Source organism: Beta vulgaris, chromosome 5 (assembly GCF_026745355.1).
Source record: "Beta vulgaris subsp. vulgaris cultivar EL10 chromosome 5, EL10.2, whole genome shotgun sequence".
NCBI lineage: Eukaryota > Viridiplantae > Streptophyta > Magnoliopsida > Caryophyllales > Amaranthaceae > Beta > Beta vulgaris.
Genome location: NC_079206.1, coordinates 6324281 through 6352090, shown reverse-complemented (window position 1 = coordinate 6352090; position 27810 = coordinate 6324281). Strand labels below are relative to the sequence as shown.

General features: G+C 36.9%; 1 protein-coding gene across 2 annotated transcripts; it reads left to right on the top strand.

Moving 5' to 3' along the window:
* The first annotated feature begins 175 nt into the window (after positions 1 to 175).
* LOC104892427 (SNARE-interacting protein KEULE) lies at positions 176 to 23349 on the top strand. 2 transcript variants are annotated; one of them, XM_010678357.4, is made up of 21 exons: positions 184 to 501; positions 1667 to 1725; positions 2082 to 2163; positions 8969 to 9047; positions 11579 to 11629; positions 11781 to 11877; positions 11970 to 12002; positions 13545 to 13670; positions 13743 to 13934; positions 14026 to 14109; positions 14224 to 14322; positions 14395 to 14471; positions 15314 to 15410; positions 16723 to 16848; positions 16918 to 17013; positions 18121 to 18237; positions 18318 to 18395; positions 20991 to 21190; positions 22207 to 22297; positions 22388 to 22477; positions 22998 to 23349. In XM_010678357.4, the coding sequence occupies exons 1-21, from the start codon at positions 432 to 434 to the stop codon at positions 23049 to 23051; spliced, it is 1998 nt and encodes a 665-aa protein (XP_010676659.1). In that variant the 5' UTR covers positions 184 to 431; the 3' UTR covers positions 23052 to 23349. The 2 variants fall into 2 exon arrangements, with proteins under 2 accessions (XP_057250901.1, XP_010676659.1); XM_057394918.1 differs by lacking the exons at positions 22207 to 22297; positions 22388 to 22477; positions 22998 to 23349 and having other exon boundaries at positions 176 to 501; positions 18318 to 18478; positions 20991 to 21130.
* Positions 23350 to 27810: the final 4461 nt, after the last annotated feature.

Below are 27810 nucleotides of genomic sequence, written 5' to 3'. Positions count from 1 at the left end.
CCTATCAACTCATGACCTTGTTTGTCCCATCACACCCATGCCTCAAGTCCTCACAAATGAAACAAATAGCGTACAATTAAGAAACACGGTTAAACTAATAACGGAAAAGTCAATTCCATCGCTTAGAGAAGAAGAATGTGGATTATTTCCAATTTGGGCGTCTAAAACTTGTAACAAATAACAATACTTAATTAATAACATTACAATTTACAAACGCGTCCTACAAATCTCCGTCGGTCTCACACTCTTCAACGGTTGGCAATTTGCTCAACCCATTTCTCCCGATCATCTTATCGGCTTACCCTAATTAATTCAATTTCCCCCCAATTTTCTCTCTCAAAAACCTTCACCAAACCCTTTCTAATTTCTCAAATCCCTAAATTTTTACCCAGAATTCCTGATCTCTATCCTCAATCAGAAGAATTCTAATCATGTCGATGGATTCAGACACCTCCTCGCACGCCGGCGATTATAAGTACTTCCGACAAATGACTCGCGATCGTAAGTCGATTTCTCTTATCATTGTACTGTTACTTTTTTCTTTTTGTTCAATAAGGTTTTAGTTTATTTTTTCGAATCGAAATCAACTGGCGAATTAATTTTTATGTGGACTACTGAACTCAGGAAAAAGCTGAAATTTTGTTATAAATGCTGCAAATGGATAGGATTTTTGTTGGATTTGCGAAATGATTTGCCTATCGAGTAAAGGATATGAACAATTTATTTTCTGGAGGAGTAACTTGTTTTCATTGGTGGTGTTGATTGATGAACTTGAGTGTTTTGTGAAATGTATGCTTTTAGCTGCTTGATGAGTTGGTTAGTGAAATTTCTGAATAAGTTAACAACTTTGTTTTGGATTTGATAGGGTTGGAATGGTTGTTGGAAGCATTTGTGGATAAACATAGTTTTCAAGTGAGTTGGAGTTGATGCCTTATCTATGCCATGGTATTGATGGATAAATGTTGTTTGAACTTTGGGATAAACGATTGTGGTTAAAACTATAATATTGCCCGAGTGTTAGTCATTGTGGTGTTTGGATTTTTTATTTGAAGTAGTTTGGGAAGAGATCAAGAGTTGTGTTAATGTTGGATGTGACATTTAGTTATGGTATGGGGATGAGAGGCCATTTTTGTCAAGCTGGAAAATGATCTTTCGTAGGTCTGTCTATGATTACTCGGCATTCTAATGTTTTATTTAATCAAAAGTAAGAAGGTGTATTTAAGTTTATAATGCTGTGGATGTAAGGAATTAACTAGAGACATTTTGTACTGATTTCCGAGTTGCAAGTTGATTCAACTTGTTAGGGCCTGATCGAAATCACTTTTAGTTTCTAGTTTTTGGTTTTACAAATATAAAAGTCATATAATACAAGAGGTTTAACATTAGTTATACTTATACTAAACATGTCAATTATGAAAAATTGACAACAAAACTGGAAACTACTTTTTTGGGTTTCCATATTTTTGTTTTTTTTTTAGAAAAACTGAAAATTGGAAACAAAAAAGAATAACAAACAAATGAAATCTGAATGATAACTGACTAGTCTGTCATGCTAATTTATCAAGTGAAGGTGCATACAATCAATTTGGATTAGAGATGGTTTTATTATCTGTTATTTTCAAAGTAAAAAAATATCACTCCCACCTTTGTCTTATGATTGAATTAGGATTGCTTCATGAAATGCTTGGATCAACAAAGAAGGGGGACTCCCGGTCAAATTGGAAGGTATTATTGTATTTTATTTGATGTTGATGGTGCCACTTTTTCTTCTCTTGCTAAATTGATTTTCTTGAAGTAAGCTCAATTATACTGGAATGGACAATTAGGTTGTCTTTTTGGGTTTATCCTGACAACATAGGACCGTTGCTTATTGGGCAAGGTTGTGAGGGGTTTGTATTATATATTACTAAACCTTGTTACCTTCACTCTGATTAACCTTTTAGGGCCCCTGTAAAGTTTCATTTTACTTTCTTGTTACGTATATTAGTTACATTTTTTCTCTTATCATTTAAGCGGCATATAAATGAAGTTTTCTGTGAGGCTCATTTGTTTTTGTCTGACCCGTGCGACTTAACTTTTAGGTTCTCATCATGGACAGATTTACAGTTAAGATAATGTCTTATGCTTGCAAAATGGCAGACATCACTGGTGCCGGAGTCTCATGTGAGAATCACAAACCCTACTCTGTTTTTTACGCGTGTATTATTGTAACTAATCTCATGAAGTTATGCAATTTTCCTACCCGATGTTTTGCTTATTTGTATGGACTCATGAATTTGTAATACGAGTCTCATAGCGCTGTTACTATCCTGTTACCGTCAAGGCTTTTCCTAATCTTAGTTCTTTCTAATTACTCTGTAGTTCTGCTGGTTCATGAATTTCAATCGTTTAATTGAGGTGGTGTTAGTGTGTGATATCTTTACAGAAGGAATCAGTGGCAGACTTCTAAATTGATGTCATATGAGTTCTGTCGAGGTTCTGTATTCTTGATAAAACTGAAATCCATGAGACCTTCAAGCTTCCCTATTTCCCTTAGTGGCAAGCTGTTGATATCACTTCTAAATATTACACTTCAGGACTTTCACAATTAAGAGTTGGCCGATTGAACCTCAATATGAGTTAAATTTGCTATCGACTATTATTTCTCCTGCATATGGCATGCTAAATAGCAGTAAGCATTGTTCAGTCAGTGCATTTATCTTAGTGCGGATAAAACATACTGGTTAAAAATTGTATGTGCTAGAACTATTTGGTTAGCTGATGCTAATAAGAACAGACATTTTTACTAGAAGTACAAGAGGTTTCAGGGCTCCAATTGCCCAATCAGAGTGTACTGGTTGGAACTGCCTCTATGCCTTGATCACCAGAGGAATCATTCTATTAATGTCAAGGATTTTTGCTAGGAACTCAGATTAGACACAAGGTTAAGCTAGTAACTTAGGATATGGATGTATTAATCTGTGAGCAAATCAATACAAACTAATCTCACTTTCAAGAGGTGAGGCTTTCCATTACAACCTCATGAATTATTTTCTCATTGCCCTCCCATTACAACCTATTCTTCTATTTATACTACTGAGCTACTGCCCTAGCCCCTTTCCTTACAAGCCACATATTATTCTTTGCTCTGCTAAATCTACCACCTGTGGGATTGTACCAGGAATTACAGGATACTCTTTTCCCAATCATTGCCTCTTTATTTCCTGCTGTCTACCTTCTAGATGAGTGAGCACATTACCTTTTTGCCCTTTCTAGCATATGTGATCAGTATTTCTCCTGGGTGGTAACTGGTAACTGGTAACTGGTAATTGGTATCTTGCAACTTTATCCCATCAGGTTAGGCCTTTTTGGGATCCAATTGTCCAACAGAATGGGATACTGGTGGGAGCTGCCTTTCAAGAAAAAGGAGATCCAGCATGATGTGTAATGTATATAGGGAGAAGGCCTGTATGCCTTGACCAATCTATTAAGGTCAGCATCCCATTAGCTTGATATGAGTTCTAACTATGTTCTTTACGGAGAAGACATTGGAATATTGGATGCTTATCTTATAAACAGAGGACGTAGCTAGGAGGAAGTGATAGCAGTCTTTCGAGTGAGGAATGCAATCGAAGTATAAGAGGAATTACAAAAAGTGATTTGTAAGCATTTGTGAACAAAAGGTGCATGCCATGTATTTGATACACACACCTTTGCCTTGCGGGCATAATGCCTCCCATCTGCTTGGAGGCCTCACTTTATAAAGTGAAGGCCAGGATTATTATGGATTGTGGGACGAGAAGTATGTTTGCCTCTTTCTCATGATGATGAAGACCTTGTGAATTAAGTAAGAGAACTATTCATTCACTGTTATAAGGAGTTTTGCTTTAGTTAGGTGATAATTAGTTTATACTTTGTCACCTCTTCATGTTTGGACCCAAATCTTAATTTTGATGAGGCAAGGAGCAATGAGGCAATGATGGTTGATTGATGGGTGCAAGACACAAGGTGAAGGTGCACGTGAACCTTACGCACGTGAGGTGTATTATTGGCGCAAACTATTGTATTATTTTTTTAATGAAATTTTTAATCAATAATTGTTGAATAAAACACATGTTAAACCTTTTTAATTAAAAATAAATTGTAATGTATGGTTTCTGATAACTCACAGGTATTTTGGAAAAAGAAAACAAGTACAAAATTTTTACAAATTAGTTTTTGTAAAAATAGTTTTGTTTCTGTATTTTTAAATATTGAAAATGAAAAGCTAAAACAAATACATTTCATTTTGGAGAAAAGGAATTAGAAAGATAAAAGGTCAAAGTCAAACCATATAATGATAGATCAAAGAATGAGTGGATCCTTAGTCTATTTGCCCATGTCCTATTTTTCAACTTGTTACTCATGTAACCCCAAACCTCTTTGTTCGGTGATCTCAGTTACCGAAGATTTTGTTCTTTCTTGAGTTTGTATCCTATCATTAAAAAAAATTTAGAGAATCAAAATGAAAAGAAAGTAAAAAGAGATCTAGCAACAAGGTAGGAATGTGAAATACGCCCTATTTTTCAACTGGTTACTCATGTAACTTCAAACCTCTTTTTTCAGTGATCTCAACTACCAAAGAATAAGAGTATTTGAGATATGAAGAAAGAAGAGAAATAGAAATAAAAGGGGAAAAATAAACTTCAAATGAAGACGCATGAAGAATGGTGAAGACATCAAGGAAGGAAAAAAATAACATGGAGGGGAGATTAATGCTTACCAGAATTGTAAATCCAACACTAAGTTTAAACAAAACCAGCCAGGATCTTAAGGTTGAACTTCAATTTTCATCTCGACTTAGAAGTACACAAGTAATTTATGCACCTAAGTTGGCTTTGGGGAATATGTGGAGTAATAGTTCAGGAACATTGAAGATGATGTGTTCCATTATGTTAATAAATAAGAGATATCGCCTTTTGGGATATGAATGAGCTCTTAGGGGCAAGCAACCCTGACTTAGAGAGTGCACGTGGAGAATTATTTGGTTATGGAGGCAGGAGTGAGGTAGGGGAGTTTGGGTTTGTCATTTGCTATGGTATTACCTAATCTTATCACCAAATATGAGAAATCGAAGCAGATTGGAAGACACTACATTTGATATTTTATTACGAGGCTAGATTTAATGAGGTCACACTCAGTGAAAATCTTTCACACAACAGACAAGATTTTGAAGCGTGCATCCAACTAAGTCTAAGAAAGATGAGGCTTCATGGTAGAAATGTACCACTATTTATTACAATGTAGTTAATAAGTTGGTTATTAGATGTAGATCTTGATGCCACTTGGACCACTCGGAAGAAATGTAAGGAAATATATCATGATTAGAGGAACTTGAGTACTTCTTGAAGATGGAAAAATGTAGAGTGAAGAGGATATTAGGAATCACAAGAATGCAAGAACAAAAGCAAAGGAAGTGGTTTGGAATGCAAAAGTGAAGGTATATATATATATATGTATATATGTATACATATATATATATATATATATATGTATACATATAATATATTAATATTATATATATATATATAATTATGTATACATATATATATATATATATATATATATGTATACATATATGTAATATGTATACATATATATGTATACATATATACATATATACATACATATATACATATATGTATACATATATACATATATGTATACATATATACATATATGTATACATATATACATATATGTATACATATATACATATATGTATACATATATACATATATGTATACATATTACATATATGTATACATATACATATATGTATACATATATGTATATATATATATATATATATTATATATATATATATATATATATATATATATATATATATATATATATATGAGGATAAAGATGTGTACAAGATGGCAAGATAGAGGGATGAAAAATAGAGATCTTTGTGTGGTAAAATCTATGAATGTTAGAACATCATAGAGTGATTGTTTAGGATGAGTAGGTTAAGAGTATATGGAGGTGAAGTTGCACATTAGAATACATGAATCTATAAAATACTACTACCTTTATCATTTCCCCCCCCCTCTTTCTCGCATTTGCAATACTTTGACTTGTGCACTATTCATACACTAACTTTGACTATGTAGTTATCCTGCTTTTCCAAAAATATATAAAAACAAATGTTAGTACTTAGTAGGTAAAGTGTTACTTAATGTATATTTTCAATTATCAAACTTTCATAATTTTAGCTAATAGACTATTAAAGATAAAATGGTAAAAATTGTGCGCTCGAGAGCATGAAATTTAAAATATAGTAATTTTTAAGAAGAACATAGAGGAAGTATATGTGTAGTATATAAAGAATAGAACTAGGTATGGCATTAAAGAGGATGAATATAATGTATTTGTTGCGGATGGACTTTATATTGAAGTATGACTATATATAGGCAAGGATGCAGGCTGGTGTGAAATGGTTAAATGACCTCTTTGACATGATTAATAGAACCAACAAAATTTTAAGGAATGGAGGAAAAACATTTTAGAGCCAATTCACTAGAAAGAATGTGATGTGCTAAATTATTCGTTTGATTGAGCTGTAAATATTAAAACTAATGTTTTACACTATGAAGTTATATAAGAAAAGGTGTGGAGGAATGGGGTAAAGTTGACAAAAATCTAATTTGGATTTACTCTCCGATATCAGCTATGGAAGCCATCTACCTTTACATAACTCATGGAGCAAAATTATAAAGAAAATAATTATGCACAATTTTTACATAGATATTGAGAGGGCTTGTGATGGGTGCCACTAGTTGTACTTTGGTGGGAATTAAATGTGATAAGAAATGTGAAAACAGGTGTCAATTTTTTCAGTATTTTATATTGGGTTATCTAAGATGCTCACCAAGTCCTTTGCTTTTGAAATTGTTATGGACAAGTTGACAAGCTTCAGGCAAGATTTGGTGCCACGATGTACATTTTTGGCAGGGAGATGTTATCTATAAGTGAAAACTTCGGAAACAATCAATGGACTCACAAGCATCAAGGTTGAGTAAGATTTAAATTGAGAAGATATTGCAAAGCTAGACGGAACTCGTGGAAGGGGAAATTTTCAAGAGTGACTGTTGTTACTTTTAAGTTTTTGGGTTCTATATCTGGCTGTATGAAGACATTTATCATGATGTTATGAATATTACCAAGTATGCATTCCGTTTATGCATCGTGCCTCTATAGGTGAAAGGTACACGCAAGAAGAGAGAAAATTTACAATGAAGTTAAAGGAAAGCGATCTTGGTAGACACCATGAAGGATAATATAAAGGGATTCGCCTCAGGTAGTCTGGATATGTCCAATGCCAACATCAGGGGACACAATATCCGGTAAAGGAGGTTGAAATAGTGGAGATATTAAAATAAGTGGAGGGAGACCAAAGGCGACACTAACGAAAAGGGTAAAGAAGGACACGAAACAGTCTGGTCTCTAGGATCATATTTCATTGGATAAGGATGATTGGATTAGGTTTTACATGAGCAACATGGGGATGGCGTTTTGATCTATCTCACGGATTCCATCTTTGCTATTAAGATACCTTTATGTTTTAGATCATTGCTATGCTTACTTCAAACCCTTTAATCTCCATGTAGATTTAGTCCATCAAATATATTGTTTATATGGGAGTATTCTCTAATTTGAGTTGTGCTTACATTTTATGTCTAAGCTTAAGTTTCTTTTGAGGTGTTAATTAGGACCATGTGGTTTCTGATTCGTAGACAACAGATTTGGTAGGTGCTTTTGAATGATGGTGATGATAAAGTAATTGTGTGAAGCGACCTTTAGCCTTTCAAAGTCAATATAGCCGTCAATGAAATGGGTAGTTCCTGTAAATTAGGCATTGATGTGCAACCTGCAGCATGTCAAGACAGCAAAGTATTATGTTAGCATCACTGGAAGTTAATATGGACTAAAGTGAAGTGGGTATATTGTTCGTGTACCCATGTATTGGCTTGGAAATATCATGTTTGGGGTGTCATTCTTATTTGCTCCTGGTTAAATAAAATTTAGAAACAGGTTGGTGGCAAATATTCCAGACGTGACTTGGGAGAGGATGTTCCTTTTTCAGTTAGTTTCCCCACTTCTTTCTTCAACTTACATTATGTTCTTATTTCTGCCTTCTTTGTGTGGGAGAGATTTTCAGACATGAAAATATTTCATAAAGTAAACCTAGAGTCGAGAAGTGTGGATCTTTGCTTTCTATGGTCCTATTCTTCCTTTACCTTTTTCAAGCAGACAGTTTGTTTTACAGATCTTTTTACTTTTACTTCCTTATGTTGTTTTCTAAGTGTAAATATTTTAATCATGTAACTATCTGGAATTTTTAAGCTCTAATAACTCAAATGTTTTTTTTTTTTTAAATTTCTCTATAAATCTTTGTAGAATCAACATTGACTAACACGCATCTGATTAGCGACATGCTAGCATTGATTCATTCGATGTTTTATGCTCTCCAAGTACGAAATTTGAAAGTAGTTTAATATTTTATCTTGCAGTTTCTCAGTATGTTTCATATGGTGGGCATTGACTCTGGAGAGTTTTGGGTTTGTCATATTACTATGACCATCTCGAGTGATGAATTTGTTGGTTTTTGGGAGTAGATCTTTTGAGGCAGTGCTCTTTTTAGCTCTCTATCATGGGTTTATGGTTTACTGGGATAGTGGCTTGCTCATTCTTCTTTAGAGCACGTGATTGGCAGTGTTCCTGACCAGAAACGCCATCAAATACCTTTGGATTTGTAGAGCTGGTAAAAGGGGCTTTAGGGGGATTTGTGGAGATGCTAATACTCCTAATACATTTGGGAGCTCTTGTGGCTTTAACTTTTTGCTTGATTGACACCTTGGAGCTTATGCAGTACTCTTTAGGCTTTTTTATGAATATCATATTTCTCTTTAATCTGAACTTTCTTGTTTCTTTGGTGAAACAGTGGTGGAAGACATATATAAAAGAAGACAACCATTACCCACAATGGATGCTATATACTATATCCAGCCATCCAAGGAGAAGTACTGCTCATATTCTCTTTCATCATTCTCGTCAGTCATGTTGCTAATTTTAAATTTTTATCTCATACCCTTCATACTCTATTGTTGTTTACTTGTTTGTAATATTTTCTGGTTAGTTTCTTTCTGCAGTAACCTTTGGTGAGCATAAACTTTGCGTCATGTTTGCAGTGATAAGATTACTGCAAATTTTATTGTTTAGTTGCTCTGTCTGTCACTTTTATGCGAGGATAACTTTTAATGTTAAGTTCAAAGTCTGATTCCTGAATGACATGGTCAAATCATAGAAATATTTGAAGCTAGTGAATTCCGGTTGTTGGTTCCTTTTTTTAGGCAGATATATAAGAAATTTTCGTGACTGGGATTCTGGATCCAGAGTCTTTTCAGGAAGAGAAAATGTGTGAGAACTGTATGTCAATGATGCTGGATATTTGGCTAAGTTAAATTTGGTATTTCTTGCACTCTAGGTGTTTATATCTCCTGATTCTTGCACTGAGATAAGGTCCCTGCCACCTTACTCTTCAGTCGAATTGCTTGGAAGGATCATCACTTGGGCTATAAAATAGCAGCCAAAGGCCCAAATATATGTTGTTTCTTGCTTCTAAGCAGAAGCTCATGAATCTAGCTGAAGGTTCGATAAGACCAATTGTGCAAAATGGTAGTTGCACAAAGTATTCAAGTGTATTTTCTTGAAAACTTGGAACTGATCTATATTCTTATAGCACTATCCGTTGCTAGCAGATCACTACTGTTTAACTTCTGGATTATAGTGGACTATCTTAAGTGACTTCGCAACCTTTGATGTCCAGAGAGACATTTGCGTAAAGCCCGAGTATGGATTTAAGTGTCTGACTTGGGAAATATAAAAACTAAAAACTAATATATATATATATATATATATATATATTAGCTCTCTTTCTAAATACTTGAAATACTTGACCCCCTAAGAGAAGGGTGCCCTAAGCTTCTTATATGCCTTTTTTTTTAAAGTAAATGAAATACTTCCTTTCTCATGGTCCAAAAGCACAACTATGACCTTTGATATCTTTATGTACTAACACTTTTTTCTAAGCTAACAAGATCCCATATGATAGTTTTTACTTTTTTTTTGTGGTAATGAAATTGGACTTGGGCCCCTTTGCCACGGTTCCCCTAACCCAATTAAGCCCTAGGCAGCTTGAGGTTGAGGAAGGGGGGAGGAGGATAAGGTAGTCTCATCCCCAAAGTTCCCATGCCAACCTCCAAACCTTTGACGTGGGGCAAGTGAGGTGAGTGGTACTAGCAACTCAACCATACTGTGGTGGCAAGAACTTTCAATATATATTAGCAAAATTATAAAGTGAAGGTTGGTGAAGTTTCACCTTTGAGAACCATGTGCTTCAATTATTTCCAATTAGAGGCAATGTTCAGGTAATATTAATGTGATTTCTTATTAATGTAAATTGTTTTCCTCAATAATCGATAACTAAAATTATCAGAAGAAGAAGATGAAATAAGTATGTGTGTAGTGTGTACATCTTAAAATGATAAACGTAGACGTAGAAATGCGGAATAAACTTTTTAACAGCCTTGAACTACTTGATAATCTTGTCTGAGATTTTGAGTAGGCCCCCATCGTTTTTTCTGTTCTGCGTTCTTTCCTTGCTTGACTTTCTCCTCCACCTTGTCCCTTTAAGTGTGAAACAATGTTGCCCTTTTCTCCAGCTACTTACTGGCGGTGTAGTTCATACCATCAGAAGCATTGCCTGACTTGAATGGAATGAAAGTCATAAACTTTTTCTCATCCTTCTTGTTGATTGATGACCCAAAGATTCCATTTTGGGGGGTGGGGGATTCGGACGCTGTCAATCTTACTGTGTGTTCCTGGCTGATTGGAGAAATTGATGGATGCCTGTATGAGACTTAATACACAGAAAAGAAGGTATCTTTGTTATTGAGTCATGCGTGTCTGTTTTCTTTCCTGGTTCACACCTATGTCCTCTGCCATACCCAGATAATTTCGTGTAAATGTACACACAAAAGGGATTTTGTTCAGTTTGAATGGGGTTTCTTGCTCAGTGGTGAAGTAGCATCCGGTCCTTTTACCTGTCGTGTTAAGGGTCAGTTGGAAACAACCTGTTTGATAGTAGAGGCAACCATTTTAATGCCTAATGTCAATTTTTCGGTTTCTTTTACTGTGTAAAGTTTCATTGACATGATTATTAACATAAATGGTTTCTTGAGTGCAAGCTACTCTTTTTGACTTTTCCAAAATCCTGTGGTTTTTCTTTGTTACATGCTTGCTTAAAATATTTGTTTTACAGTATTAGTATGGTTCTCTAGTATTCTGTGTCATTGATATGCATAAAATGTCATAAGTGGCTAGGTTGCATGTTTTCTGATTATCTCCTGCCCTTTACACTCCATGATGCTATTAGGTTTTTACTTTTTATGAATTCTGATTATCTTTTTCCCATATCGTCTGAGAACATTATGAAGTGGAATATGCATCTCCTCTCAACTTTTGCCATTTTTTTTTTCTGTGTCAATTGCAGTGTTGTCATGTTTTTGTCCGATATGGCTGGGAAAAAGCCTTTATACAAGAAGTAAGTGGTATTCTTTACAACTGGCTTCTTATTCTTAAATCTTAAGAATGAATTCTTTAATTTTTAACCATGAATGTAAATGCTTCGATTTAGTTTCTTTTTTTAACCTAACGTAAACTTTTGTTTTCTTACCCTTTCGTGCTGGGGCCAGAGCTTTTGTTTTTTTTAGTTCACCTGTTGCTAGAGAATTGGTCAGTCATATCAAGAAGGACAGTACAGTTTTGCCCCGGATAGGCGCATTGAGTGAGGTTGTCTTTTATTTGATAGGTTTTGGATTGATTTTTTTTGGTTTAAATTTATATAATTGATAATAAAATACTTCTTCTGGTTTTGAGTGCAGATGAATTTGGAGTATTTTGCTATTGATAGACAGGTGAATAATGTTGAATTCTTGAACAACTTTTTTATATTTGTTATTGATGTGACTTCTTCTCTCTCTCTCTCTCCCTCCCTCCCTCCTTGTCTCTGTATTTTTAAAGGAGTAAGCCATTTTTTTTTTGTTAGAGCAATCATCAACGATTATTTGGTTTCTTATTCACATATTTGTAGCCAAGCAAGTTGTGATCTCATCAATATGTTTGTCTTAGCTTTTGCCGTGGGCGCGCGCGTGCGTGTGTGAATGCTTTTTGTATTGCAATTGTACACAAATGTCAAGATCTGTTGAGAAGTAATAGTGGATTTTGTTAGTTCGATAGGACTAAATCAGGAATATGCTTTAAGTCCATTAATGACATATGAGATAGCATGACCTATTTAGGATGTAATACAGTGGTGATGACGTTGTGTTGGTGGACGAGACTAGATGGGGTTAATGCTACCTTGAGGCGATGGAGGCAAACATAACAATTCCAGGGGGGGTTTAGGCTAAGTTAGAGAATGGATTTCCTTTAGGGTAATTTAGAGGAGTCAGTCGAGGATTTAGTAACATTAGATGGGAAAGAGTTTTCCATTCGAGTGTTTAAGCACTTTAGGCTGAACTTATAGAGGAATGGTAACATCGACGAAGACGTGACTCTGCATAATTTTGGCAAGGTGGCTTAAATGGACAGGGACAACTGAGGTTCTTATGCTACCCTAGTGTACCTCTAAGGTTAAAAGGAAAATTCAAAAGGACATCTAAGACCAACATTATTGTATGGGTTCGAGTTGATAAGTGTTTGGGAATTTATGAAGGATCATATAGGATGATCGGGGCAGGAGAGATGTGCATATTGAGATGGATGAGTAGCAACACAATAAGAGAGAGAATTAAGAATGAAGACATATGAAAGAGGGTTAAAGACTTGAAGTTCCAAATATTGGGAGAAGAGAAAAGAGAACTGAACATGGTAGTTCAGGCATGTAAGGCTTTGACTAGATGGTGCCCCGGTTAGGGTAGTGGAAATTTGGGATATGGAAGATTTGAGAAAAAGTCTGTGAAGCCAAGGATGACTTGGACAGAGGGTGTCAAGAAATGTTATGAAGAATTTAGGTGTGGGAGTGTTAGCTCTCGGAGGCAAATAAGTTATGTGGACGACCACCAGAAATAAAATTTTGACATATTATACTTTTTGGATTAAAGGCTCATATATTTTTGTTGTTACTATTGCTACTTATCCCCTTGTAAGAGGGGGTAAAGGCTTATTTACAGTGGTCTCCAAGAATGAAGAATCTGTTGCATTCTTGTGGATCTTAGTGTCTGGTACTTGTTAGTTAGCTTATAACAGCAGTGTCTCAAATGATGAACTTCCTTTCATGCTTTAGAGCATGCTAGTTCTTATCTGTTTGTTGTCTCCAGTTTATGGATCCTGAATGTCATCTCTTTGGTGTCTCTTTTTTCTCCCTTTTTTTTTGTTTTTTTTGGGGGTAAAGCTCCTTGGTATTGATTTTTTTTCCTCTTTAATGGAACCTGAGTCTAGTTTGTGCCTGTCTCAAGGGTTTTGTTACTGATAATGAAATGTCTTTGGATGAGCTCTTTGGAGATGATGAGAATCATCGTAAAGCTGACGCATGTTTAAATATGATGGCTGCTCGAGCTGCAACAGCATTTGCTTCCATGAGGGTACGTACATCATCCTGTTTATGGTCCAGAATATATTAAAATTTCATCAAAACTCATACTGTATTGCCTTAGGAGCTTCCTTTTGTTCGGTATCGTGCTGCCAAGTCTCTTGATGCCAATACAATGACTACCTATCGTGATTTGGTTCCTACAAAGTTAGCGGCTGGAATCTGGAACTATCTGACAAAATATAAGACTAGCATCGCTAACTTCCCCCAGACAGAAACTTGTGAGTTGCTCGTTCTAGACCGATCTGTTGATCAGGTATTTGAATGGGGGTTGCTTGATTACATGCTAGATGCAATAGCTGTTACTTTTTACATGTTGAGTGTGTCTTCCACTTTTAATTATTCAGATTGCTCCTGTCATACATGAGTGGACTTATGATGCCATGTGCCGTGATCTATTGAACTTGGAGGGAAATAAGTATATCTATGAGGTGCGTTATAGATTTTCAATGTTCATAGTCCCTTGTGATTATAATACTTACTTTTTCTTATGCTTCATTGTTTACCTATATATGTATATATATCTAAAGAGTCTTCCATTTCAGGTTCCAAGCAACACTGGAGGGCCTCCAGAGAAAAAGGAGGTCCTTTTGGAGGAGCATGATCCTATCTGGTTTGAGCTTCGACATTTACATATTGCTGATGTGCGTTCTATCCTTAATATATATCTCTCTTAAAGCATGTGAATGGTTGCTGACCTCAATCTGTGATGTCAGGCTAGTGAACGGCTACATGAGAAAATGACCAACTTTGTGACAAAGAATAAAGCAGCTCAAATCCATCATAGTTCAAGGTTTGCTATCCATTCAGTCTGTATTTCCTCTTTGTATATATTTGTAAGGTAGTATGTAAGTTGAGATGCATTATTATTATGATGATAGTAGTATGGTTACCATAGTCTTGTCCTGAGTGATTCTCAGGGATCTTGTCTACTTGATATGTGCTCTATGTTACATGGCTTCAAAGTCTTTCTCATTATGCATGTGTACTCTAGGAAATGCCAATACAACAACAGTATAAAATTCCAAAATTTGTATCTAATGATAAAATGAGACTCAGTCTTCACTTGCTAAATGAACATTAGACCAGCAGGTTTTTGTTTGCAGAAGTTGGTCAGCTGAGCTGTTAATAGTCATGGAAAACATGTACTGATTCTGGAAGCTCTGTTTCTAGCTTGTAATAATCAATTGGTGAAAGGAATTGTTGCTGATAATATGATAAGATTTGGCAGAATTTGAGGTTGATGAATAAATCACTAAAAGGCGAATTTATGCCAGTGAGTCAATAAGTATCTACCGCGTTATACAGTTACATTTTATTTGGATGTTTATGCTAGCTTTTAAGTGGAACGTCCATTGTGGTGGGAAAGAGGCCTCTTTTGGGGGATGGGGTTGAAGACTGTTCATTTAGATATAGGCGTTTGTATTCTATTGCAGATAATATTTGATATACGAAAAGACCCCAATAGTGGAAAGTAATTGCAATGTCCTGTCTGCTTGCTCACATTATAACTTGTAAGCCCACTTCTAGTTAAAGTTACTTTTAGATATCTAGGTAAGTTTTAGGTGCTTCCAGCCTGCTTCTAAAGATTTCCTTAATATGCTTGTTTACTCTTAAGCTTTATATATGTCACAGAGAAAGTGGTGAATTGTCAACACGTGAGCTGCAAAAAATGGTTCAGGCTTTGCCACAATATAGTGAACAAATTGAAAAGCTTTCACTGCATGTTGAGGTAATTTTTTTCTGATGAGCAAGCGCCAAGTTATACTTCCTCTATTTTCTAAAATTACAAACATTTGTAAACTCACAATTTTGACTTACTATCTCTAGTCATATATATATATATATATAAACACAGAGAGAGAGAGAGAGAGAGAGAGAGAGAGAGAGAGAGACACACACAGTACTAGTTAAATTATATGGTCAAATTTGGAGTTCAAGGTTTTTATACCCTTACAGTACCAAAATTTATTGATTCACTGAGGTGTGATCAAGATGGCATTGCAATGGTGCTTATGTGAGGTCTAGCTATTCCAGGCTATTAAGGGTAACCAAGTCTATGGTGTCAGTAGCCTTTTTTACTGCAATGGTTCCTGCCGTTTACACCTCTTGCTCTCCCCCTGCCAAATGCTTGAAATAGATGTGTATTGTTGCATCATTCATTAGGTATGACATGGTAACTCAGTTTTAGGAATTTTCCCTATCTGGGAACTGCCCTTTTATGGAAAAGTAAAACAAGGGGAAACTGTAGACAAGCAATCACTTGCTCGTTAACTTATATGTGGTAATAGAATATCAATAAGCGAGCGCACCACACAATTTTCCATTTTTTCTAGTGTTTATAGAAGAGGAAGCATGCGTATCAATATATCAACTTTAGATATCTCTTGTTTTAGGTTTCCTCGGCTTCCCATTCCCACCAATTTTTCATCAATTGTCAAGGAAAGTTTGTGGATAGGAAAACAAAATACTATTATTAGAAGGCTTTGACATATTTTCACAACTTTACTTTTTCACAGTTTCTCGTCTATAACTCAATGTAACGTAATTTATACTCCCTCCGTTTTTTTAATTGCTAAATTTTCCTTAGATGGTTTCTTTTTAATTGCAACATTGTTTGAACTTTCCTTATTTGGGGTACTTGGCCCACCAAAGAATAACACTATTATATTTGTTTTTCTCCTTTTCCCCATTATTTGCATTAAATGGGTCAAAAAGTACCTTCCAAAAAATTTGAAAGTGATATTGCCTAAATCTTATGCATAACCAATGTAGCAATTAAAAAAACGGAGGGAGTAAGTCCAAAGGTTCTTACACTGAACTTTTTGTTCAATAATTTTAAGTCTAAAGTCTAAACAAACTATTTGCACCAAATAATATTACACGGATGTTTATGAAATCTTTCTCAGATTGGAATTCCGGTTTTCTTTCATTTCAAATTCTAACCCATTAACATGCAAGGAAAGCCATCACGTTACTAACATCTGTTTAAGTTTAGTACTTTTGCCATGGTGCTTTATGCTTGCTTGCTTTTGGTCCTACAGATAGCTGGAAAAATTAATCGTATTATTAGGGATCAAAAACTTAAAGAGATTGGTCAACTGGAGCAGGACCTTGTCTTCGGTGATGCTGGAACTAAAGAGGTCATCAACTTTTTCAGGCTGCATGAGGTAGGGGTTTTGCTGTTATTATAACTTTTGATATAATATTGGTCTTACATTGTAAAAACTCTCTTGCAGGATGTGAGCCGTGAAAATAAGTTGCGGGTATTGATGGTATATGCTGCTGTTTACCCTGATAAATTTGAGGGTGACAAAGGTTCAAAATTGATGCAGGTAATTGTTTGTGCTGGTGCCGGAATAGTTTTAGGGTGCGTTTTGTTAAACAAATATACCATCTTTCTGAGTTTTATCCTCTAGTTTCATATTTCAGATTCCAATTTACAAGTTTCCTAATGAATTAGAACATTCTAAGCTACAGAAAGCCGTGGAAAATAAATTTAATTTCCCCTCTTCTTCCGATCACACTCGTATGCTGTCAATTTCACTGGAATCCATGGACTACTTCACCTTCCTTCTCTATCATACATGCCTAGCTCTGTTGTTAGTTTTGAAATATGCGACGTGCACAGGGTTTATGGACCCTAGATGCAAAGTGAAGGCATGCACTACTCACGCAAGGCGTACCTGTACTATCTTTTTCCGCTTTTGTGTTCTGATTTTTCTCTGTAAAGCACAGAATAAAGTAAATACGAGCAATTGAAAAAAGAAGCAATCATTACTTCACCCACACAATCTTGTAATTGGAAAAGAAGGGGGGGGGGGTCAATTCAATGTCGCTCTGGTTGGGGATAAATGCTGCACTGGTCGGGGTGAGGTCCACCTCACCTAGTCACCTACTACTCACACTAGATTAAGAAAAACGTAGAGAAAAAGTGTGGCCATCTTCCACTGTACTGGTCACATCAGGCACCACCATGTTCACTTTTTTCACTGAAATTGTAAAGAACACGAGCATTTTTCCGGAGATCTTTTGACCATCATTGCCATTTCACTAGAAGTGAAAATTAAATTCAGGTGTATCTTCCACCACTGATTGCAATATTGCATGCTATACATACTTTCATGTTTTGCATAAATTTTAACACACTTTGAGCATATAGACTTTTCTCACCTCCTTCCTACCTAAATGTAAACGCTTCCATGAATTTACCTTATTTACTTGTACATATTTCTTGTTTACAAGTGATAACTTCTCTTTCATCGGGTTTCTACCAAGTTAGAGAAGAGTAAACGGATTAAGTGAAGTAAAATTAGTTTGATTCATATGGCGGAGAAATGATTTTTGTGTAGTTGTAAATTTAACTCGGAGTCTGCTCTATCATGAATCTAGGCTTTCACTTGTTGCTTTAATTCACTATATTCTATTCTTGTTTGGTTCAGCTGGCAGGATTGTCATCAGATGACACAAATGCAGTTAAGAACATGAAATTGCTCGGCACACCCCCTGAAACAAAGAAAAGTTCTCTTGGAGCTTTTGCCTTGAAATTTGATAATAAGGTGTGCCATCACTGTGACATTGCTTTACTCTTACCTTTTGGCTATGACCTCTCCTCTCACTTAATTCCTGCTGCAATTAGAAAAAGCATGGAGTCAGGAAGGAACGTGTCGGAGAAGAAACAGCATGGCAGTTATCTCGGTTTTACCCAATGATTGAGGTATGTAATAATCATGTGGTATCAAGAAGAAACAGACTGCATCGTTAATTTTCTTGAGTTGGACAATTTGCTTATGCAGTAAGGTACTGCATATCTTTTTCCTCGCCAAACCAGGAAACGAAACCTGTTTGCTTTCTTTGTAATCTTTTTCAGCCTGTGTTATTTGAGGATTATTCTGGTCAGTGGTTACTGGTCAAGTGTTGCAACATGGGTATCTTTGAGTTCGTGGGGTATATATATTTGTTTTACAATAAGGGTACAATGTTTCCCTAGCACTAAGTGCTGAATGTGAATGAAGTATGTATGTATGAACACCTTTTAGAGGTGCTCAGAGTCTGTACTCGGTGCTCATTGAAAAGTGAAGCACCACCTACATATACTGATCTACTTATCCATCAATGACCTTAAAGATGCTTGCTATCAAAGAGAATAAAGCCACTGTAAGAAAAAGGCAAATCTAGATTCTCAACTAATTATATTCCTTCCTTTTTCAAACCACCCATAACTGAAAATTTTATACTTTGTTTACTTCTACTTGCAACACTTCTTATGACAATCTCAAATTACTTACAACACTTCCTTCTTATGACAATCTCAAATTACTTATAACACTTCCTTTTTATGACAATCTCAAATTACTTAGAACACTACTACTTTTGGCATTGAGTTCTCTCTATCTATCTCTTCATCATATGGGTCCCGATTATTATTTCTCTTTCTATCCTCCCCTTGGATCATCCCCCCCCCCCCCCCCCCTTCCAATGTTGCAAGTAAAAGTAAAATGAGGAAGTATAAAACAACCCATAAATGGAGGTCAAATCCCGAATAATCGTTTAAAACCACCCTTAACTCTTAAGTATATATTCAAAGCCACCCTTCATCATTAGTTATCCAATTAACTAAAAAACCCAAATCTATACAAATATATTAAAAGGCGTGCAAAAAAAAACCTATGTGCCACGTGACAATCTCCTCAAATTTCTAATGCAAACGCTTTATGTTCATGTGGACTCCTCACTTTTAAAAAAATGTGTAAGTGCAAGGTATTGAACACGTGACCTTTGAAATGAAAAGTAAGAGTTTAACCATCAATACACTATGACTTTGTTGTTTAATATTTCAAATAAAATATGATAAAATCTTGTAATAATTATCGTTAACTAAAAAGACTTAACAAGTATATACCCCATTCGTCTTTTCTTTTTAATTGCTACATTGTTGTATGCACAACAATTTATGCAATGTCATTTTCAAGCTTTTTGGAGTGTACTTTTTTATCCATTTAATGTAAAATAATGAGAAAAGGTGAAAAAGTAGTATTTTTGGGTGGAAAAAGAGAAGAACAAATATAAAAGTATTACTTTATGGTGGGCCAAGTACTCCAAATAAGGAAAATGTAACAATTAAAAAGAAACAACCATTTAAAGAAAATGTACTCCCTCCGTTTCATTTTAATTTACTCACTTCACTTTTGGGGGAGAACCAAGGAGGAAGTACAGAAGTATGAGAGAGAAACTGAAAAGGTGGAGAGAGAAATTGAAAAGTGAGAGAAAAACAAAAGAGTGGGTTAAAATATTAAAAAGTGAATGACATGGGTGGTAAAGGAGGAGAAAATAGCAATTAAAAACAACGGAGGGAGTAGCAATTAAAAACAACGGAGGGAGTACATCTATAACACTCTTATTACGTAACTTACAAGAGATATTGATGTCATATTCTCTTATTACAAAATTCCTTTTAAGGTATTGTTTTCAAACTCAAAGCTTTCAAATTTTTTTACTTATCACGTCGTGACGTGAATTTTTCAATTTCTTAATGGACAAAAAATACGAAAAGTAGCAAAATAAATTATGAAATAAAAAACAGTAACATATTTGTTTATTGTAATTGACCCGAGGCATCGCCCGGGCAAAATGAACTAGTTTAATACTAAAAGTAGTCCTAATTTTAATCCGGACTCGTCTTAGGAAAAAAAAACTCTCCCCTCCCCCCATCCCGAACATAACCCTCTGCTGCCCCCCCCTCTCTCTCTCATCATCATCATCATCATCATCATCATCACCATCGTCATCGTCATCGTCATCACCACCAGCTGGACCTTAATCTCTCATGGCTGCTGGCGATGCTGGAAAATCAAAAGCAAATATTCATGTCTCGTCTGATGTTTGGGGAATTTTTTTATATCTGATAATTAAGTTGGCTTGTTTTAGTTATTTTATGTCAAAGTCTTATGATATAAAATGCTAATGTAGAGTTATCTAAATTTTAATAAGTAATTAATGTTAAGAGGTGGTTTATGTAATTTTTATTAGTTTGATGATTGAATTGTTCTATCTAATACTGCTATAATACTATTTGGAGTTTAAGATGGTATTCTATGACAATTTGAAATAATGGGGAGAAAAAAGAGGGTGGAATCTTTAATTATTTATTCTTTTTGAAAAATTTATTAATAAATTGGCTTTATGAGCAGATGACATGATGGTTTTTAGGTCTCTGTTTCATACTATGAATTTGGAATGTCCTTGTGTTTCATCTAATCTGTCTGTTGTTTCTTTTTGGATCGAGGGGGATTGACGCAATTTATTTTTTTAGGAGCTTGTTGAAAAACTTTGTAAAGGTGAACTTCCTAAGAACGAATACCCGTGTATGAATGACCCAAGTCCTACATTTCATGGAACTTCGCATCCTGCTGCAATTCAATATACCGAGACCCCAGTTGCACATTCTATGAGGTCAAGACGGACTCCGACATGGGCTTCTAGACCTCGTAATTCTGATGATGGGTATTCGAGGTAAGACGTAGCCTTTTTAAAGAAATATTCCCTCTATCCTTGAATTCTACTCGTTTAAAATCTGCATGGTCTGTAATGTATAATTTTGACCTAAAATAATCTTTCGTGTGTATTAGTAAAAATTATGAGAAGTCGATATTGTGAAAATAAACATTACAACGGATCTAACAAGATCCGACATTACTATTTTAAATAGGCAAGTCAGTAAAACTTAAATAAAGGAGTGGTAATTTGTTGCAATTTGTATGCATCATTGATACCGGGAACGTGGTATGTGGCCACGTTCCACGTTCCTGGGGACGCGTTCTGGAACGCAGAACATGGAACGTGGTACGTGGTACGTGGTCTAGGAGTCCATCTGGTTTACTCTAGAGGTTGCGTTCCCGTTTCCGTACCACGTTCCGGAACGTTCTGCGTTCCATGTAACAATGATATGCATCATGGTTCCATGTAACAATGGTACGCATCATGGTTCCATGTGCTGTACATAACAGGTACGCATCATGGTTCCATGTGCTGTACATAACAGTGGTGTACATAACCTATAATGAGGTTTGATCCCTAGACCTTAGGAATATGAGGTGGGAAGTGATGCCACTATTCCACCACCTCAACCTCAACTCAACCTCAACATTGGTGTATATAACATATAATGGAGTGGTAATTTTTGCAATTTGTACTTATCATTATCCATGTGCCGTGGAGAACAGTGGTGTACATAACATATCAAGAGCACTGGATGCTTGTTGTCTAGCTATGTCTTCCAGTGCTGCCATGTGTTTTTGTCGGATTACTAAATCTATTTGTTCATTATTTCTTTTATCTTCATTTTCATCTCCCCTTTTAGTAACTCTTCTTTGTCAATTTTTTTCTGCGGTTGTCCACAATGCTTATAGTCTTCTTGTAAGATACTAAAATACTCAATTCATGTATCCATTGCACATGGTGCACCGCACCCTCTGGTGTGTTCTTTGGAAATTAAATTTGGGAATCTTTTTTCGTTTTTGTTTCTGCAGTGATTCTATTCTGAGACACGCCTCTAGTGATTTTAAGAAGATGGGAAAGCGTATATTTGTATTTATTGTAGGTGGTGCTACTAGGTCAGAGGTAAGTGGAACTTACTTGCATTTTTGTTTTTGGAGAACAGCTCTTTCAGTGCATTTGATTTATTTTTTTGAACCTTATGGCTCCTTACAGATGCGAACTTGTTACAAGCTTTCAACAAAGTTGAACAGGGAAATCATTTTAGGTTCATCTAGTATCGACGATCCCCCACAATTCATCACGGTAAATCACACAGATCCTTGTTAAGGGTTTTTATATTTTATGTTTTGTCTTCTAGGAAATATCGGAGCAAGCTATACATGTTATATATTGTTTGTTTGAGACCTTTTCTGATTTGGATGCTATACACAGATATGGGTAAATTGTGTCAACGGGTACCCCTATGTCTAAACTTGCCTAAGGCACCAATGCAGTGGCTTGTCAGTAACAAGTACTCTCCATTTCCTGAATTAGTGTATTCATTAGTGTTCTTGAGGCTGTATTCAGGTTGTGGTTCTGTAGTTCATCCCCTGTCACTGTGAAGTTGCAAGCAAATAGTCAAATAGATGCTAGTTTTTGCATTAATGATCATAACTTATGTACACATCTTCACAGGCCGCAAGCCACAGGGAGGAGTAAAGGACACTTATGTGAATCCCACCCCACCCCCTTCCCTGCCCATATATTCCTTATGAGAACCGAACGCAGAACAAGCTTGTCATTACTTATCAGTAACACTGACATATCATTTAATTTTGTGCAGAAATTGAAGCTGCTATCAGCAAGTGAATTATCGTTAGATGACCTTGAGATATAGATGTCTAGCATGAAACTGTTCATCTTGATAATTCATTCTTTTTCTTAATGTGTAAATCGTGTGTCATTAGTCCTTGGAAAATGCACTCATACATTTAAGATGCGTGCGATTGTCTAGCAATCTGTTTCTCACGCTAACCCCGCCTGTATCATATCATAATTACCATTGCAAAGAAAGAATGTGGTTCTGATACCAGAAGAATCGCAGGTGTCTTGCTGTATTTAGTATGGGTCAAGTTATATCACTGTCAATAATTTTGTACCTCTTGGTGATCAATACAATTTTCAGTTACATCAAACTCAAATGTTTATCTAGCTGTTGATTCTACACTTTCTTATCCACCTATCCGTTTATGTATTACTCACAAAGCCTGGGGAATTTTGTGATTTACTAACATTACTAACATAATACTTCAAGCCATCTGTACTACGAGGAATATTTGGCACTTCTATTTCCTGAATACTATTACTATATATGAAAATATTCCTCGTAGTACAGATGGCTTGAAGTATTATGTTATTATTGTTAGGATTAACAATCTAACAGGTGTAAATTGGGTGTATTCCAATGTTATTATTCATTACCAAAAACAAGAGGTTTGGGGGAAAAGTTTTATTTTTCATGTTCTTACTGAAAGTATATAGATTTTCCTTAACAAATCAGTATATCAGAAAGAAATATTTCTCTTTTTTTTTTTTTAGCCGCTTCAGCTTGGCCATTGCTCTGAGGGTGGCATACCGCAGCGCTCGCGAACTTGATCTTGAATTCAGCACAGTAGTCTTTGATGGTGTCGCAGTCGAATTGAGTGCCATGGTCAAACACAATGCACTGTGGAATACCGAATCTTGTAATGATGTTCTTCCAAATGAAGGATCTGACTTGCCTGGCTTTGATAAACTTGGTGGGTTCGGCCTCAATCCACTTGGTAAAGTAATCAACAGCTACGAGATTCCCAACATATCGTAAGATTCCCGTTCTTGAAAATCGGCGCTTTTCCAAACCCAGAAAACGGCTTAGACTGAAGAGTTGTAGCTTTGCTTTCTGAAAAAGTCATTTTCTCGTTATTAGAGAGAAGCAGAAGCCTTAGAAGGGAGCACTCGTGGCACACTTACTATATCCCATTCCAGCCTCACCTTACCCTTTCGTTAACTAACCTACCTTGCTTTTCAAATACAAATAGAAAACCACTCAGGTCAATAGCTCCTTTCATCATGGGTCACTGTCCCTAATCAATTTGGATCACTAAAAAAGACCTCCGCAGGACCTTCACCCGGAAGACAGAATCAAAGGTAGACAACAGTCAGTTGTTAAAATATTATTACAAATCAAATTTCTTACTTCAGTTACCTTAAGAGGCTCATTTAGGCCTCTAATGTTCCAAGTACAGATAGCCATCATGGAACTGGAGGGATAAGGGTCCCGCCCCTATTATTTTCATAGAAAACTCCAAGATCCTCTGGATCTGTATCTGTACCAGTTTTATCCACTTCTTCGGGAATCATATAAGGGTTTGAACATTAGCAGAAAAAACTCTTCCCCTTCTCTTTTGTCTTCCTCGCAACAACTTGCCAACCATCCTTATCAGTCACCTGTGATATAGGCTGATTAGGAGTAGCCACCACAGTGACAATAGGAGGTCTAGTATCATTTTGTTGCACCTTAGGAACCCACTTCTGAACCGTCTTCTTCTGAATGGCAGGTCTAACAGATCTAGGTTGAGGCTGCCAAGAGCTTGAACAATCATGCCCCACCATCTTACATTTCCCACAGAACGGAGGAGTCCAATCATACATCACTTGTTGTTTAAACACCTTACCATGAACATCTTCAATCTGGACTTCCTTAGGAAGTTCCTTAGTAACATCCATCTCAATCAGAAGTCTTGCAAAGGAAATTCTATATTGATGAGTTGTGCACTCATCTGCATAAAGTGGAACACCCAAAATGCTTCCTATCCTGCTCAACGAGTCCTCACCCCAACAGTTTAGAGGGGCGTAGCGACTCGCTAAAGCGAAGTTTTTGGAAAGGGTTGCGAGGCTTAACGATTTAGAATATAGCTGTTGAGGTGGCACTTGCCTGGGCGGGGGTATATGCCCTTTCTTCTGTCACTTCTTTCAGATCAAAAAGTAATAGAGTAAGGAACCTTTGTTTACAAAGCTGTCACTCCAAGAACTCGAAGTAAAGCATCTTCGGGCCAGATTAGTCTTCTTTTCTTCTTCCTCTTGACCCTTCATTGATTGATCTCGTTCCCACGGAAACCCCCTACTTCAAGGGGAATCGAAGAAGGCACTGAAAGAGATAGTGAAACTGTAGATTTGGTATTCATCCTAAATGTAGGCAAGAAGAACTGAAGGCTCAAAAGATTCCATTCTTGCTGCTGGTAGCCGGTCTGCCGGTCGATAAGCAGCAGCAAGGAAAGCCTTGGTTGAGGCACTCTCAGAGGGGCTTCTTTGAGGCTCTTGTTTTCCTCACCCCCTCTACTCCATCTCTTTTGTATACTGGCACCTTCTCATTCTTCTCCCTTTTCAGTTGCTGTAGGGGATTAAGCGTGAGAACGCCCGAATCTCTCATTGAGTAGCTTCTTCCACTGATTCAGTTAAGGGAAAATAGCCAATCACTCCTGTTGGTCAATCCCACCTTGCGACTGTTTGGCTTTAGCTAGATCTTTGCCTAGCTTTACCATGTTATATGGCTTGACTGAGCTCGGGTCTCAGTCTTTACCTCGACTGTTGTGGGCTTGGGCTAAGCTTTATGCTTCAACCTTGCCAGTCGTTCTTCGTGTCTTGCTAGTCGTAGATTAGGTTGAGTTGTAACTCAAGCCTTTGCGTTGCTGCAGAGGGCTTTGGCTGGGCTCTATGCTCCTCCCTCTGCTTTTTTTTTTTCTGCGCTTATTGACGCGTTTTGGGCCCCTTTTTGTTAAAGGACTATTAACGTCATCTAATTGTGTTGTGCACGGATAAGAGCAAATGTTAGTGCGAATAATTCATAATAAGAACTTTAAGAGTTCTTTTATTTCATACTTGGGCTCTACTGGCCTTTCTTACAAAGCATATTGCTAATGACAATATTTAAACGAAGTACTTTTTCAGGACATCTGCATTAAAGCTGTTTTTCAGTGGTTCTCCTTCTACAGTCATGAGCTTGTATGACCCTGGTGCCACCTGCTCGCAGATCTGGTAGGGGCCTTCCCAGTTGGCAGTGAATTTTCCATGTACATTTCCCTTTCCTACCGCTGCTGTTCTTCTCAGCACCAGGTCTCCCTCTGTCAAAGGTCTGTGCCTGACTCTCCTGTTGTAAATCCTGCTCATCCTGTTCTTCTGTGCTGCTAGCTTAAGAGCTGCTTGGAGCCTCATCTCTGGCAGTTGATCTAGTGCTTCCCTCATGAGTTGTTCGTTGACTTCAGGGTCGTAATGCTGAACTCGAAAGCTAGGCAAACCGACTTCTATGGGGACCACCGCCTCAGCTCCAAAGGCTAGTGAGAATGGGCTTTTGCCTGTAGCCCCCTTTTCTGTGGTTCTATTAGCCCAGAGTACTTCTGGCACTAAATCTGCCCATAGCCCCTTGTGTTCCTCCAGCTTTTTCTGTAAGGCTAGCAGAATCTGTTTATTTGCCGCTTCAGCTTGGCCATTGCTCTGAGGGTGGCATACCGCAGCGCTCGCGAACTTGATCTTGAATTCAGCACAGTAGTCTTTGATGGTGTCGCAGTCGAATTGAGTGCCATGGTCAAACACAATGCACTGTGGAATACCGAATCTTGTAATGATGTTCTTCCAAATGAAGGATCTGACTTGCCTGGCTTTGATAAACTTGGTGGGTTCGGCCTCAATCCACTTGGTAAAGTAATCAACAGCTACGATCAAATATTTCCGCCCACCTGATGCTGTGGTGAAGGGGCCTAAAATATCCATTCCCCACTGAGCAAAAGGTATAGGGTTAAGGATTGGACATAGATCATTCGCTGGCTGATTCATTACTGGGGCGAATTTTTGACACTTATCACACTTCTTCACGTATCTGAGGCAGTCTTTCACCATTGTAGGCCAATAGTTTCCTCTTCTCATCACCTCATGACTTAGTGCTTTTCCTCCGATGTGATTTCCGCAGATCCCCTCAGGAGCTTCTTCCATTGCTGGGAGTTTCTCGCTTTCGGAGGTGCAGCGCAATAGAGGGTATGAGTCAGACCTCTTGTACAATTGCCCCTGATAGATGATGTACCAGTGTGAGTCTCTTTTTACTGCCTTCGCGATTGTCTGGTCGTCGGGCAGCTTCCCTGTTAACTTGTACTCTTGGATGTCATCGTACCATTCCTTTTGTGCTGTAACGCAGTTGATGCGCTCTGCCTTATCTATGCTGCGCTGTTCCATGACTTCCACCATGACTGTTCTGTTCAGATCCTGGAGTGTAGAGCTGGCTAGTTTTGACAAGGCATCCGCCTGAGAATTGTCGGCCCTGGGGACCAGCACTACTTCGAGGCTGATCAACTGTGCTGCTAGATCTTTAATCATCTGCAGATATTTTTGCATAGCTGGTTCTCGAGCTTCATACTCCCCTCTGATTTGACTTGCTACCAGCTGGGAATCGGTCTGGAGCCTTATCTTTTTGGCATCTGCTGCCATGCACATTTTTATACCTGCTATTGCTGCTTCGTACTCTGCTTCATTGTTCGAGGCCTTGAATTTGATTGCGTATTCAAACACATTTCCCTCTGGCGAAGTCATGATGATCCCAGCTCCTGAACCGGTCTGCGCCGCAGATCCGT